This window comes from Solea solea, chromosome 13, assembly GCF_958295425.1.
Source record: "Solea solea chromosome 13, fSolSol10.1, whole genome shotgun sequence".
Taxonomy (NCBI): Eukaryota; Metazoa; Chordata; class Actinopteri; order Pleuronectiformes; family Soleidae; genus Solea; species Solea solea.
In genome coordinates, this window is record NC_081146.1 from 27,358,896 (window position 1) to 27,375,740 (window position 16,845).

The 16,845-nt window shown below is 39.8% G+C and overlaps 2 protein-coding genes across 3 annotated transcripts; one reads left to right on the forward strand and one right to left on the reverse strand.

The window, feature by feature from the left end:
* Positions 1–1,141: 1,141 nt before the first annotated feature.
* il21r.2 (interleukin 21 receptor, tandem duplicate 2) lies at positions 1,142–10,721 on the reverse strand. Of its 2 annotated transcripts, XM_058648249.1 has the most exons (9): positions 10,614–10,721; positions 9,108–9,203; positions 6,357–6,477; positions 6,096–6,265; positions 5,702–5,847; positions 5,451–5,622; positions 5,135–5,240; positions 4,960–5,044; positions 1,142–2,419 (listed from the first exon to the last, which is right to left on the reverse strand). In XM_058648249.1, exons 1-9 carry the CDS (start codon positions 10,642–10,644, stop codon positions 1,934–1,936), a joined length of 1,413 nt encoding a protein of 470 aa, XP_058504232.1. In that variant the 5' UTR covers positions 10,645–10,721; the 3' UTR covers positions 1,142–1,933. The 2 variants fall into 2 exon arrangements, with proteins under 2 accessions (XP_058504232.1, XP_058504233.1); XM_058648250.1 differs by lacking the exons at positions 9,108–9,203; positions 10,614–10,721 and adding an exon at positions 6,880–8,016.
* Positions 10,722–10,747: 26 nt separating this feature from the next.
* Positions 10,748–16,656, forward strand: LOC131471618 (uncharacterized). The gene is made up of 4 exons (XM_058648251.1): positions 10,748–11,421; positions 12,016–12,348; positions 13,011–13,092; positions 14,806–16,656. Exons 1-4 carry the CDS (start codon positions 11,001–11,003, stop codon positions 15,218–15,220), a joined length of 1,251 nt encoding a protein of 416 aa, XP_058504234.1. The 5' UTR covers positions 10,748–11,000; the 3' UTR covers positions 15,221–16,656.
* Positions 16,657–16,845: the final 189 nt, after the last annotated feature.

Consider the following 16,845-nt stretch of genomic DNA (forward strand, 5'->3'; position numbering starts at 1 on the left):
TAGTAATGTTTTTATATTAATGTAATATAAAAACATGTATTTGTGTGTGGCACGTTAAACATCGAGGCGACAGCAGGTTTCCTGTCGTCGTCCGTTCTGAATTTGTGTGCCGTCTTTTTATCCGTCTTATCTCAGGCTCTCACGTCTGAGTTGGTTCATTTTGCATCAAAAGAATGATAAAGCACCTGGTGTCTCACTCTGCACGGTGCAAGGACGTTTAAAAATGTCAAACGAGGACAAAACACATGTGAAATCAAGTTTACAGACACACAAAGACACACAAAGACACACAAAGGTAATTATAGTCACATACAGACAGTGAGAAGATCTCTTCAGTCTCTTCAGATTGAGAAGTGAATCCACTTAAGACAATTAGTCAGACATATAACCTCAGGAAAAGTTAGCAACTACTAACTAAAACTAAATACTCAACTACAATTAGCAGAGTTGACATGACAGGAAGATCTAACTGTTGTTGCAGAGATGACATAGCTTTCTTTTATTCTTAATATTTGTAAATATTATGAGCCGTCAGCTTTTGTCTTTGCCTGTTGTTGTTGTTGTTGTTGTACAGTACGACAACGTGAACTGAAAGAATAACAGTTTGAGAGGTGAATAGATCAGTGGTTCTCAAAGACGAGGCCACAGATGGGCCTGATGGGCATCGAATTAAAAGTTATAACACTTCATTTAACAAAATGGTTCCATCAAAAAACCAGCCAATCACAACATAAAGAAATAGAATAAAAAAAACAACAGGCTGAGTGACAGTCAATTACTCGCCAAGATTTAAATAATAACAACAACGACAATAAATAACAAAATGTTTTCTGTTGAGTTCAACATCTTTATTGGGCTTTTCCATATAACCAGGGGAAAAAAGACAGATACAGATATAATCAACATATAAGTGGATGGTTATAGTATCATGTTATATCATGTGGAACAGAAATAGAGGATACATTACATATCACACTGACCTAATAATAACAACTGTTAGAAATGCTGTTCCTTTTAAATAATAATAACCATGGCAACAAAAACATCAACAGGGGATGGGGCCATAAACAAAAGGAGCATAAACAGATGGAGAATATGTCAAAAGAAGAAGAAGAAGAAGAAGAAGAAGAAGAAGAAGAAGAAGAAGAAGAAGAAGAAGAAGAAGAAACATATGAGAAACATCCTAAAAAATATTTGTTTTCACTTTTCCTCTCAAAAGAGAGACAGGGGTAAAAAAACGTGTGAAAATGATCATTAAAAAATCAAAATAATTTCAGGGCTTCCTCATTAAAGTGATTCATTTACCAAATGTGCTGTAGATGAGTCTCTTGTTACATTGTGAGACCAGAAGGGTTCTCTTCATTTAACATATTATAGCCAGAAGTATCTTTTGTAAAAGCCTTTAATTTGTACCTTACTTAACAGAAGCTGAATGAACATCCTGTTTGTAATATGAGTTTAATAATATGAGAAGTTTACTGTACAAACAAAGAAAAACAGCACTTGATTCTTCATTTCAGGACAAAGTATGACTGTTGGTATGACTGTATGACACCTTATCGATCTGACGATGAGCACTCAGCATCTCTCTCTCTCTCTCTCTCTCTCAGAACACAGCATATAGAAAGCTGATCTAAAGCCACGGTTTCACTGAGTGGAATGGTTTGGTACGGGACAGCACGTATTTGATTTGTTTTGCCTTTCCATGAGGACTAGTACTAAAACAAGCAGCCAACCAGAGTACAGCAAGGTCACAACAGTCAGCTGAGCAACCAACCTCAAACTGAGCAGGAAAAATAATGCCTCCATCGTGTAAATGGTGGCCTGTAACCAAGTGACGCTACAGTTCTCAGTGAGAACACAAGCCTGACCCATTCCAGGCTTTACCATTCCAAACCAAACGCACCACGATGGAAACGCACAACACCTGTTTTCATTTCACTAACACAGGAACAAGACCTGCTGCCGTTTTGTTGAGAAGACAGTAGTCAGTACAGAAACATGGCGGCGGACTGGCATCAACGGGACTGTTGGGTAAACTGCACTCTGGGCTCGGGGTCACGTCCTTGCAGCTGCAGCCAGAGTCTTCATGGCTCGTGTCTAAGAAGTCTTCAGGCGGACACGGCTTCTCCTGAACGTCCTCGGTGCCAAAGCCCCAGATGGAGCAGGGTAGCTGAGTGTAAGGAGTGTCCGCGGGACAGAGCATAGTGACAGGCGGGGGCTGGGGGCCCCCAGGGGCAGCAACATAGGAGGTTTGACACTGACTGAAGGTCAGGGGCATCACTGCCAGGTTGTAGAAGTCCTGGTTCTCTTCTGCATCCTTTGTGATGGGTTTGTGTACGCCGTTCAGCACGTCAGTGATCAAGAGCTCATCAGTTGAGTATGTTAGTGCAAATTTCCCTTGAGGGCCAAGCCATTCCTGTAAGAGCAGTGAGAAAAAGCAGCTTTGATTCATTTCCAACACACAGGTAAAGCAGATGTGTCATTTGCTGCCTACATACAAGGCTACTGTTAGGTTTAGAGGTTAAAGTAAGAGCGGCATGGTTGAGATCGTTTGCTTTATACTCTGGATATGAAAGAGTTTCCATCCATAAGTTCAAATGTGTTCATGTTTGAAAAAGAGATGGAGCGGGATACACTGTATCTTCATCAGGCAACGCCTCCAAAAAACACTGAAGTAAATGTATTAGTTTAAATAAAAACACCTTTAATCCACATTTGTGAGCTGGGTTTATCTTACAATAGCTGCGTGGTGATAATGTGGATACTGTCTTTAACCACCAACGTGTGTGTGTGTGTGAGAAAAATGCTCTATTTAAATAAACTATATTTTCCCTTTTGCGCTGTTAATAATTATTGTGTATCATTCAAACTTCAAACTTCTTTGAGCCTAACATAATTCTGTTTCCTCTCCAAAACCTGGCTCTCCATTACAACAGCAGTGTTTTAGTTTGGTTTTTCAACCTTTGTCAGTAAACGGTCAATTCAGAATAAAACAGAATCTCTTTCAGTTCATAGTTTTCAGAATAAAGGATCAGGATTCTGGTAAAAAAATTAAAAATATTATTGTTTACACACATATATATATATATACACATATATGTGTATATATATATATACATATATATATATATATATATATATGTATATATATATATACACACTACCGGTCAAAAGTTTTAGAACACCCCCATTTTTCCAGTTTTTTCTTGAAAATGATGCAGTTTAATGTCTCATTATACTCTGAAATGAAAACATAGAACAAATAAACAATTGAGGTCAAAAAAGAAATCATGGAATCAATTTATAAACCAAAATGTATTCTATATTTTGACTCATCAAAGTAGCCACCTTTGGCAGATATAACAGCTGAACACACAGTTTCCATAAATGTGTGGCACTTGTAGGTTGCTTTGCTTTCACTCTTCTGTCCAGTTCATCCCAAACCAGCTCGATGGGGTTTAAGTCTGGAGACTCCATATTTTCAAGCTTACCATCTTCCCACATTTTTCCTGAGGTAGTTCTGGCATAGCTTGGACGTATGTTTTGGGTCATTATCTTGCTGTAGGATGAACCCTGCATGGCCTGAACCTGCATGGCGCTGCAGAATGCGGTGGTAGCCGTTTTGGTTCAGGGTGCCTCTCACTCTGTACAAGTCACCGACCCTGGATCCAGAAAAACAGCCCCAGACCATCACGCTTCCTCCTCCATGTTTGACAGTTGATGTCACACACTGAGGAACCAACCTTTCGCCTACTCGACGGCGTACGAAACTCCTGCGTGATGAACCGAGGATTTCAAACTTTGATTCATCAGTCCATAACACCTTCTTCCCGTCTTCAGTAGTCCATTGGCGGTGTTTCCTGGCCCAGGCAAGCCTCTTCTTCTTATTCTGACGTCTTAGCAATAGCTTTGTTGCTGCAACTCTAAGTCTTCTCTTCACAGTTGAAACTGAGACCTGCTCACTACGATCACTAATAAGCTGTGTTTGAAGCTGTTGTCCTGTGAGCCGCCTATCACGCAAGCTGTTTACTCTCAGAAACTTGTCTTCTGATTCTGTTGTGGCTTTGGGTCTGCCAGACCTCTTCCTGTCAGTTTCTCACAGTTTCTGAGTGTGTTTTGATGGTGAAGGAAACTCCACTCACTGACACCTTGACTTTCTCTGTAGGAAAACCCTACATGTTTAAGTGTTATGATGGTCTGTCTCTCTTCCATTGTTAATTGCCTTTTTCTTGCCATTGTTATGGTAACACACTACTTTCTGCAGTACAATACTGTTCAAATGATGCTCACAAGGTTATGGTACCACAGTGTGTTCCAACACTACTTTTATGCAGACAGAGGGGGTTGTAAGTAATAAAGTAAAGTTGGAACACCTGTAGGAATTAGAACCTTTTTTTTTTTAACCTCTAGCAGTTCACAAGGGGTACCTACTTACCTTTGTACCATTTCAAGCTATTCATTGGACTTGAATTTCTGTTGGAATTTATATATATATGTATAAATATACATATATATATACATATATGTATGTATATATATATATATATATATACATATTTATATATGTATATTTATACATATATACATATACACATATAGATATTTTTTAAAATGGCTTTTAAATTATATATATGTGTATATATATACATACATATATGTATATATGTATATTTATACATATATACATATAGATGTTTTTAAAAATGGCTTTTAAATGATATATATGTGTATATATGTATATGTGTATATATGTATATATATGTATATATATATATATATATATATATATATATATATATATATATATATATATATATATATATATATATATATATCTCCTCATAATCCTGTTTGCCAAAATGTAAACATACTTACATGAAAGTAAACCAAACTACCTCGAGGAATGTAACACGGCTAAATATTTAAATATGAGTGTGTGTGAGAAGTGAAACTCACCTGGAGATTTCCATCGTGTTGTTGATAGAGTGGTTGGAAGAAAGGTGCTGGTGACGGTGTGTGGGACAAAGTTTTTATCTTCATTCTGTCGCAGAAAAAAAAAAAGCTTTATCGTCAATATCTAGAACAGATAATGTAACAGTGATGATGACGAGATGAAGAGCAGGTGCAGTACCTTGCAGTGGGGCTGTAGAATACACACAGCACAACTCCCATAACCATGCATATGGGGCCCAGAAATTTGGTGAGAGTGACTAACAGATGTTCTTGTTCTGAGAAAACTTCAATGAAATAGTTCAGAATGGGTGAGTTATACCACACAGTAAAATCATTGGGTGCGTGACATATGAACAATGAGTACAAACTGTACTAAAGCATGCGTTCCTCGAGATGTGGAGATATCAGTATGAAACTGAATAGACAGTATCTGTCAGTACATGCAGTTCAATGAAGACATTGTACTAAAAGAAAAGAAAAAAGGCTCATTTTACCTTCGTGCATGTCATTCTCCCAACATGTCGGTCGACTCCATTCACTCCAAGTTCCAGGATATCGATAATAATGCGATTCAAAGGGTTTTGATCTCACTTTGGTGCAATATGTCGCCGCCGCTTCAAGTCGTGATCTTGGAATGGATCCAAAGTTCTGAGTAAAGCTGAAACACTGTGGAAACATTCCAAACCATCATTGGTCAGATCTCACATTGATATTCCACAGCGAGACGAGTGACTGCGGCTCTTACTTTGCTCCTGCTGTGAGGTTTGAAAAGCAGCACCTCGTAGTCGAATATTTTGAGGTAGAAATGATCTTCATAACCACTCTTCCACGTGATGTTGAAAACCTCTGGTGTTTGAGTGACATTAACGTCACACGGGGCTGTCAGCTGAACTGACCACAAGCATTCATCATTTATATTCATCACAATCAACACAACAGACAAATCAGTAGGTATCATTATTATTATTATCATAATAACACAGACATATGTGTGACTTTAAAATGTGTTAACACAATGACACAATGCTGATGAAGTAGTGAGGAAAAACAAATGCACAGAATTATTTAGGTTAAGCAGTTAACCCCAGTTCTCTGAAACATGAGTGATGGATTAGTATGAACTAGTCATTCATGCTTACTGTTGTTTGACGGTATGAAAGCGTCGTTTAGAGACTGGCAGCCAGCGTCGTCACACACTTGTATTGTGAAGCTCATGTGATTGGCCATTGTCTCATCAGGGTTCACTTTGCAGACACAGCTGTGACTGTGCGTCTCTACTGTGAGTGGACAAGTGTACGTCACTTTACTCCTGCAAACAACCAGAGACACCAAGATGAAGCACAGTGTCGCCAAACTAACACTTACACTCACTTACGCCATCATGCGAGAAGCACAGTTACCGCTTGTCAGTAAACTTCAGGCTGTAGCTGCTGGTGGTCTGTTCCGTGTCCGGATTACCAGTGATGTTCACCACACAGGAAACTGTGTCCCAGTAGGCACTCACACATGAATGTCCATCAACTACAAGTGGGAAGAGTAAAGACGTTAACCAAAGTATTTAGATCATTAGATTTAGTGAAATTAATATCACCTCTAAGATTATTACATTGATACCAGTTTAACAGCTGCAGCGTTCATGTTATTGGCCTTGATCAGTGGCTCCACCCTTTTTTTGAGGGGCCCATATTTTATTCTGTCTGTTTTGGTTTTTATTCACTTTTCACTATCACATAGGTCATACAGCATGTAACTACAGAATCACCTAAAAAAGGGAACCAATCACAGACTGGGTTGGTTCCCCGGGTGCACTAGAGGTGGGCCAAACACGACCACGAGCAGACTAAACTCATCTCCAAAGCCTGAGGGGCCGTCCACATGGAAACACTCGTGTTTTTTAGAAACGTCTCATCTCAAAACGCCGACCTTGCATTTCCCTGTAGACAGTGAATACGCTTCTTGAGAAGAACGATGGCGTCATGTTCCCACCTCTCTCCAACTACTGTCAATGAAACGTAACTGTCAGTGTGAAAATACAGCAGCTGTCACTAGAACACATCCTGTCTTTAGTGAGTTCACACACAAGGTGAAAAAAGTGTTGCATCATAAAATAAAGAGAGGAGAAAATAAAACCTTTCACGGACAGTTCAATGATCGGATTTCCATCTCAGAAAGTATTTAGATTCATAAGAGGAAGTTCTGTCATTCTGTTTCTGTATCTGTTGTAATATCTGTAATGAAGTCAGTTTGGAGGGTTACAGCGTAACAAACGTACAGTCCTGGCATATTTACTCTAGCGTTTGGGGTCATTTTGGGGGTTCTTTCTTCTTCGACAAAGAAAGAGGTTTTTTTTATGTTCCGTGCCGTTTCAGTGTGGATGTGTCCTGAGTGACAGGAAACTCCCCAACAATACACACACACATCTGAGGAGTCCAAGCCGCCTGTTGTTTGACCAGCTCTGATATTTGACCGGTAGGCAGGAGACATTCATTCTGAATGGGCCATGTTTTGTGCCTCCATTGTTGAGGCGGCTGACCGGAGGTGTGGCCGGAGGTGTGGCCGTAGGTGTGGTCAGTGTCTGTGGTGGCGGTGACCCCTGGATGCCATCAAGCTGAAGAAAGCAGCTGATGTTATAATATGATCTGTTCTTACATAAGAAAACACAGAACTACTAGGCCGTTTCTCAATATCCATACTTGTGTGTACTTGTGTGTACTTGTGTGTACTTGTGTGTACTCCCGTAATTGTGAAAACGTCATCAGTCTCAGTCCAAGTGCTGTTCCAATTCTCAAGTAAGCCCGGAAGTGTTCTCGCTCCGCCCATTTTTACCAAATATGCATCGGAGGTGACTGTATTAAGAAATGACATATTTATAGTTTGGCAGCGACGTTTGTCGGAGGTGATAAGCTCCGCCTCTGCGGACGCTCAGCGCTCACTGTGTCCAGCAGAGGGCAGCGTGACCTCAGCCTGTCCTGATGACGTCATGACGTAGCTGTCATTAAATGCTCGGTGTGATCCATAGATTTGTTGTTGACGTGTTATTTTGTTTTTAATGGAAACGTTTTGACCTGAAAGTTTGAAAGTTGAATTATAATAATATAATAATTATTAATGGTTTTTTTTATTTTAACTTTGAATGTTAGATTTATATTAAAGTCGCACGGTCATTGTATCTGTATTTAAATAAAATATGTATTAGATATGTATAGTATAGTATGTAGAGTAGTATATATTTGTACACATCAGATATATATATATATATACACTACTCTACAATGCTGTAATATATCTATTTTCCACATTGTATTATTTGTATTGTATATTTTAATAGAAATAAATTAATAAATTAAGTTAAATATTTAAAATGTAAAAATAATAACAATATATATGCATTTATTAAAAGTATTTCATATGTTCATTTATCAACACTGTAGGTGGCGCTAATGAGGCTGCAGCACTTGGCGCCGGCCACCATTCAAACAGCAGAACAATACATACATACTTGCTTACTTGAGTATTGAGAAACAACCACATACTTGTGTACTCCCGTACTTGGCAAGTATATACTCCCAGTGTACTTCTCAAGTATATACTTCCCAAGTAAACAAGTACACACTTGCTTACTTGAGTATTGAGAAACAGCCCAAGTGTCCAAATAACTCTTTGTTACTGAGAATATCTTCCCCATTCTAAAGTGACGAAGCAAAGCATATTGAGATCGAAATTCATGTACAACAACTTCCTTACTTACTACTAATAAGCAATAAGTCTGAGGTTAATGAGGGAAAACTCTTAGTTAATGGCTTACTGGTTGTATAATAAGGCATTAATAAGTACTAAATAATGACTAATTAAGAGCCAATATGTTACTAATTTGCATGCTAATAAGCAACTAATTAATGGTGAATATGTGTTCCCTAATCTAAAGTGTTACCATAATAATAATAATAATAATAATAATAATGATAATAACAATAATAGATTGTATTTGTTGGTGCCTTTCACCACACTCAAGGTCACTTTACAGATTAAAACAACAGCAATAGTCGACATAAACTACAGCAGCACCGTGGACTGTGGCAGAGCCACGTGAAATCATGTGTTCACAGTATAACTCTATAAAGCCTAAAGATGACCATGACACAGGTCTGTACCTGCGATGCAGCTGCTCACTGTGAGGATGCTGGAGCTCCAGCACACCAACAGGAGCTGCAGACACTTCATGTCTCCGTGGAAATGAGGATCACACTCTGTGGGACACAAGTCAAATCACATTTCTTCATTCTATTACTTAAGACATTTATCATTTCTGACTAAAGAATATAACAATAATCAAACAAATACAATGTAAAATGAAAAAGACAAATAGATGGTGTGTGATGTTACCTTGTGGGCTGCTCTGGTGCTGCTGATGTCTCAGACAATGAATGAGATGGAACTGAGGTTTAAGGGTTTTTGTTACAGGAAGTTTGTGTGAGAGCTCTTTACGTCACTCTTTTTTCTTCTGGGGGTTATTAATGCTCTTGTGGTTAATCTCATTTAAACAGCAATTATTGACTCACACATTATTTAATGAGTCACCCCTGTGGCTAAACATAATTTGGATGAAGGATGTCCTGAAGATGTAAGCATTTTTTAAATGTACAAGGTATTACGGCAGAGGTCTCAACCCCCACGGCCTGTGGGACACATAATATCAAGTTATACCCAAGCAGCGCTGAACTAAGCAGTTCATAGTGTGTGGAGCCAATTAACACATTTTAACACATAGAAGAAATCTATAGTAAACTGGTTTACTTTAATTCAAGTTCAGTATCACCACACTTCACTTTGGATACAAAAGCACAAATGAATACTAGGCAACTTTTGTGATTTCACTGCCCCCTAAAGTTATTAAGTAATTATGACATAAACAAAGTCTCTGTAAAAATGTCTGCTTTCCATCATCAGGTCTCTCATTTACAAACTTATATTTATAATTAATGAATTCATAAATACTATCCAAGTAAGAACCTTTTGTGAAATTGTTTGGACAAAATGTCTGTGACTTCATTTCTGAAAAATTGAGGAATATATTGTTTGGAAAATAGTGCACATGAAAAAATCACTGTAGAATCACTGAATAATCAATAAGTATTCATTTCATCATGCATCTTGCTGCTTGTTCTACTTTGAAGGAATGTACTGTATGTAGTAAGTACTCCCCCTAGTGTTTAACCTCGTTCTTGTTTTATATGATTTATACTGTATATATGTTTATTTTGATGCAGTATTTGTTTGGTGTGTACATTTCCCCGTCAACTGTGCTGTCTGTTAATTGTACATAAATAAAAGTCGGTGGTGCAGTGAGAGGCCTCGCACGATGGATTTAGTGAGTTTACGGTGACATCATAAACTGTGCAGCTGTGGTGTTACCACTAAAGATAAAAGGAATAAAACAAGGATGAAAAAGAGAAATAATCACAGCAGATACAATAGAGCCTTTTTAATGAAGTCTCATAATAAAATCTCTAGTATTGTATGAAATGTGTATGTGTTTTGTTGAATTCATTCACGCTTACTAGTATTTATCATGTAACTACATATTATAGTTTGGACTGAACGCGTGTTAAAATTAAACACAATAAACAAAACCATAATATATTCATCATTTTACAAACCGTCGATGTTTACGTGTTGTTTCCGTCTCATGTCACGTTTGCCTTTACAAAGGTGGTAGTGTGCTGCACTTGCCCTTCAGAACCACTTGATGGCGCCCTTGCCACCAGCCCGACATCCACTGACCGCTGTCAGCGCCGCAGAAAAAGAAAGCGACGCAGGAAGGAAGCAAAGTTGAAAGCTTTGTGAATAAAGACAGCGATAGTTTGACATGTTGTGAATATATCGAGCCGCTTTGTTTGTTCTTGTTATGTTAAACACAATATCTGTGGCTGTGAGTGACTGCAGTTTATGGAGATCGAGTACACGGGCTGCTGTCTTCCGTTAGCTGCTTAGCCTCCTTAGCTCGCCCGTTAGCCTCTCCACATCAAAACAAGACGCCGAACAAGATGAACGTGGTGAAAAACACGAGTTTACTCCCGAACCTGCGCGACGAGGAGACGGTGCTGGTGGAAAACGCGATCCGACTCGCGATAGACTCGATAATAAACGTGCTGTGCGGCGTGAACAGCGCCAGGACTCGGGAGTACCAGCAGATGGTGGCGGACCGGGACGAAGAGATCCAGCGGCTCGAGAGCGGTCTGAAGAGGATCGAGCACGAGCTGCACTTGCTCCGCAGACAGGGGTGCACCTGCGAGCTGTTCACTGACGAGCACGGCCTGGAGCACGGCCTGGAGCACGGCCTGGACCCAGGCTCCTCACAGGCTGACCAACACCTGCAGGCGGCACAGGAGCAGAGCGGCTTCGAACCCGGATGCATGGACGCTGAGGTGATCGCAGGGCAGCAGGAGTGTGAGATGAGCATTTCGTGTAAGTAACCACGAGTTAAAAAATGTTAACTTTCCATATAAAGAAACATGGTGTGTTTAGGTGTGGAGGAAACATTTGTTTCCTAGTTAAAGATGGGCAATATATGGATATTATATCGTCTTAGATTTTGGTTCTATCGTGATCAGGTATCTTTGATGACTTTTTCTGGTTTTAAAAGCTGTTGCATTAATTATCATAACTTTGAATCATCAAATGATGTATATATTTTAAAAAAAAGCCACTTAATAACACTTTTAAGCCTAATTATTCGTGTTATAGGGTGATTGTATTGTTTCTAACACACGTAAATATCCTTCATTTAACATGAAAAATATCTGTATTATCTGAAATCAAAGGTAATTACTGTATTTTAAGATCATGTAATACAGATCCCTGTGTGCAGCTTTATATCTCCTTGTACCTCGTGTAAAGATATCCACAAATGCATTTCTGAGGCAAAACATTAGTAAGTAATTATGTCTCAACAAGTCTTTGTACAGTACATAAACGTTATATACATATATGTTCTGTTCAGGTCTTTGTTCTGAGTCACTTCCACATGATAACGCCGCTTCTTGTCTTCTTTCTCTACAGTAGGACTTTTTGCCGGACCCCCCTCGCACGCTTCTTCCGAAAGCCACGACTCGGCTCCTCCGTCGTTCCCCGGCAGAATGTGCCTGGAGCAGGCCTGCGCCTCCCAGTCGTCCTCAGAGACGTCGGGTGTGTCCGAGCAAGCGAGACGGCACCTACCGCCGTCCCCCAGCAGCCTCGTGGTCAAAGAGGAACCGTGTGACGTCGACGCGGTCCTGATCAAGTGGGAAATGAGTGAGGAGAGTTTCAGGGAGCACCAGGAGAGCACAGGCAGCCTGTTTCAGGAAGAAGAAGAAGAAGAAGAAGAGGAAGAGGAAGAAAGCCTCACCGTCAAAAGTAATATGTCATTTGTTTTAAGGAAGACTGTGCTGTGCATGACCCCAAACTAAAGTTTATAAACTGCTCACTCTCCTGCACCAACATCCATAGCAACATTAGCATTTTTAGCTCACAGTGACTGCTGGTCCACATTTGGTTTTTGTCACTGAGGAAAATTTGGATGAGGTTGTTAGATCAACTAGGGAATATAATATATATAATCCCACGATATTGTGAGTTTACTTGGATTATATTGACTTAGACTGAGCCTCTTGTTAAATCTCTATAATCTGTTGTTCCTTTCCTCAGTGAGAGCTAGCCTCTACGTCTCAGGCTGGTTCTCAGTGCTTAGCGCAGTCAGTGCTAACTGCGTGTCAAAAACCCTCAATTATCCCTTAACAAATGGAGTCTGCTGTTACTCAGTAACACAGTAATGGTAAAACCTCTGTTATTGTAAGGAGTCTGTACCACAGAGCATCGACAGTTGTTTAGTTTGTTGATGACTTATTTATGTTGAGTTATGGCCAGTGTGTGTGTTAAGTGTCAGTGTTTTGCACCAGTTATGAAAGTTCTCAGACAATTCAAACCAAGAGCCGCCTCCACTCCAAGTCGTCTCTGTTAAAATGCATTTGTACAGTTTGTGAGACAAAACAAAGTTCACTTCCTTCTGATCTCTTCAGATAAACACGATAACGCAGAGTTTCGGGGGAAACTGCCAGTCCACCCAGATAGACACCAAATCACAGAGGGACAACACTTAAGGTGAGTTATTAAACACTGCACAACTGCCATTTATACCAAGTTCTTACCTGTGTGTTGTTTTCAGACCCTGCATGTATGACAAATGCTCAGTTTGACAAATGATTGGCAAAATTAAACAGTTCTAACACAACCAGGCTCGACTTGATTCGCCTCTACTCCGTTTGGTCTCAGGCACCAAGTCCTTTTCAAGTACTAAATAGTACCTCCTCAAAGTGGGCGGGGTCGTCATAGCATATAATGTGATGTTAACACAAACTAGTGATGGGCAGCGCAGTTCTTTACACTATAATGAATCGTTAGAATCAGTTGATTAAAAAGATGAGTTCAGTACTTCCTGCAGACTCCGTCTGACACAGTCACGGAACTGAAATGACATCTCACGATCGCTGCTGTCACTGAATACACCAGACTCCTGTTAAACCCTGAGCTTTTAGGCCTTTTCCTTGCTAAATGTTGCAGATTAATGCAGTTTCTCTGGACTTTTAAGTCTTTTTAACTTCGGCATTTTTGGTTTGATTCTTGCGTTGGACGTCGCACTCATCAGCTCGGCTCGCTTAGAACCTAACCTTAGAACCAGAGCAGGCACCAAAAAAAAGCACCGGGTACCAAGTACTTTCCCAAGAAAGACTTGAATGTGAATTTCAAACAAAATCCCATTTGCACTGACAACAACTCATGGGTTGTAAAGAAGATAAGGGACTACAGCTGATTCGTGTAGATGATGATGGTGTCGGTCAGGACACAAGAGCAGAATCACTTCTATGCAGTGGGGCTTTATTCTGACACTCACGTGTACACATACACACTAAATGACAAGTAATACACACAGTTCTGGAATAAGAAACAATAAGAAACAATATTATTTTCTGTCCGAATAATTCCTTGCATGTATTCACATGAAGAGTAAACATGAAATTATACACAATAATCTCACAAAAAAACAATTCACTCAGTTTCACCAAAATGAACACATTATATAAATACGAGACACCGCCCTCCGCTGACTACGCGGGCATTGAAAACGAGCGCTCACAAACGGTAAACAAATAAGTAACAGAATCACATAAGTCAACTTAAACAAGGCGAGACAAGTTAACGAGGCAATGAAAACACTCCGATATAAGCGATACTCACGTTTGTTCGTTGACTTCTACCCGCACACGTCAAAACACAGGTAAGCTCTCAGGTGCATGAACAAGAACAAGGGTTCGTCCATCCAGGCTGTTATTCTTTTTTCTCACTTCCCGTAGCAGCAGGAAGTAGGGCCATGGGCACTTCAAAATAAAAGCTTTTTATACATGGGTGCTGTGGTGTAAAATCTTTGAACAGTGAGTAGTTCACAAAGCGAGATATTGTAGATTTTAATGGGCATAGAGTTTATTAGATGATTAGATTAGTCTATTGTAACGTGGCTGAAATCTTGTTTTCCTCGTGTTTTAGTGATGGTGAGCGTCTCATGCTGGTTCTCGGCACATGGGGCATGTATGACACTAACTCAACAACAACACTTATGCTGCCTCTGTTGTACAGATTCTTCATGTAGTTAGTTGATGACAGCGCCTACATGTAAATATCACCATCTACCAATGTCCTAACAGCGAGTTAGCCTAGCATTAGGTACTGTATTCGACCATAGAGAGAAAAGACAGAGTAAAGCCATGAAACACTCTCACACTGTGTCTGTGACCTTTCCTCACCTCTTCATCTCTGCAGGAACAAGAAGAAAAGCGTCCCGATGTCTGATCTGCCAGAGGAGGCTCAGAGACTGAAGAGGGCGGCGTGGAGAGCAGCATCCAGGCGCTACTACGCCCGCAAAGTAGCCCGGCAGCAGGTGAACCCCTCCCATTCCGCCACCTTCCCTCACATGCCGGCGTTGCAGTATCCGCAGCCTCTCTCTTTTGTGGATAAGAGGAGGACGCTGATATCTCACTTACCTGAAGAGTCCCAGATAATGCAGAGGGAGGCGTGGAGGGCAGCGTCCAGGAGGTACTACGCAAGAAAAATGTCTCGCCACCAGGCTGAGCCTGCGCAGTACGGACACCTGCTCCAGAACACAGAGCCATCTGGAGAATCACAGGAATCTGAGCGAGGATCCCGAAGCAACACTGAAGGAATAATGTGCAGATGATAGATGGGTTTCATGTTTGGAGACAAAACTTAAAGGGTTACTTCAGGGGTGTTTTTGAATTGTGGTTATATGAGGTAATGACACATGAACTGTCTCCATCGAGTGTCTGGATTTGTCTTCCAGATGCTGTCAAAGCGAATGGATGTGCAACCTCACATCAATGAAAAACGACATTGCATCGTGTGAAAGTAGTTAACAGTTTATTCCTTTTATCCACAAAGTAAACACCAGAATATAAAGTCACAAACATATTATACTATTTCCCTGTTCTGTGGTCAAAGGGATTAAGGGTTTCTCCTTAAGGCCTCTCACTGAAAACATGGCTGTTTTAGCCACAAACAAAAGGCTCAGCTAATAAAATATACACCTGTTTAACTATTATGATGTTTTAAAAGTACGTTTGCCATTAATATCTCTCTGTTGGACTTTTCCTACTACAAACTGAAGATGTCGCTTTGTAAACGCTCCCAACACCAAAGTGTACAGACAAAGTCAGTGGTTTTATTTAATGGCACGCTGGTGTTTCCATCGGTATGTTCATGTGTGACTTCTGTGTCCTTCAGTGACACAAACTGACCACACGAGGCAGCAGTAGACCAGCAGCTCCTGTGTTCCCACAAGCTAAAAACACTGATTTTCTTTCTCTATGAACTTTGGTGCAGGAGAGTGAGAGCGGTGACACAAAGTGACACAAAGTGACTTCAGCAGGTGCAACAAAGTTTCCATGTTGTGTGATTCAGTGTATTTATGCTGCAGGTTGCTCTTAATGTGTTGTTGCCAGTTTGTGAGACAAACTTCCATCTGCAAATATTGTGTGTAAACAGTGTTTGACGACGCATTAAACAGAGAAACCGGTTTGCTGCTGTTTGCTGTCATTAAGAAACACACAACGTGGAGTCAGTTACAGCAAAGTGTAACTTTCATTAAATGATTTCAATAATACAGGCCAACTGTCCAGGGTGTGGATTTCAATCATGTTTTCCCTCCTGTCGTCACTAGCAGTAACATCACAAAGACAGAGAGCCTGAGGGCGTCATTACCTCGTACAACCACACAAATAAACCTGTACTATCACTTTGATACTTGAACACTGGGGTACCTGATGGATTTGTATTGATAATGTTGATTTGTCTAGAGTGTTAAGATCCAAATGTGTTTTTTAAGTTAAATTTTAATAATTCTTAGTTGAATTATGTGATGAATATTCCCCCAACAGTCACGGTTTCAAAATTCTTCAGCGATAAATATTTAATATATAAATAGTTTTGTACTACATTGCAGTGGCCCTGGACTCCAATATTTCTAATGACAATTAACTCCAGTGGTCATAGAATTACAGTATAAGCTTCTCTATCTTTAAAGGTGAAGGGTGTACTGGCGTTTTCTTTTCATCGTTTTATTCAAAGCACGTTAAATAATAAAACACTTTCAACACAGTGGTGTTACTCTTCTTTTTTACTTTTTTGTATTCAAAGAATCATCCGTCTATTTTTAAGCAAATAAATCACAAAGAATTGTATATGTGCAGAATAAAACAAAAATGTAATGGTTCAATTTCTTTATTTTATAATAGTTGTAAACTGAAAATAGACATAAACAACATCAAAGAGTTGCTATAAATCTCT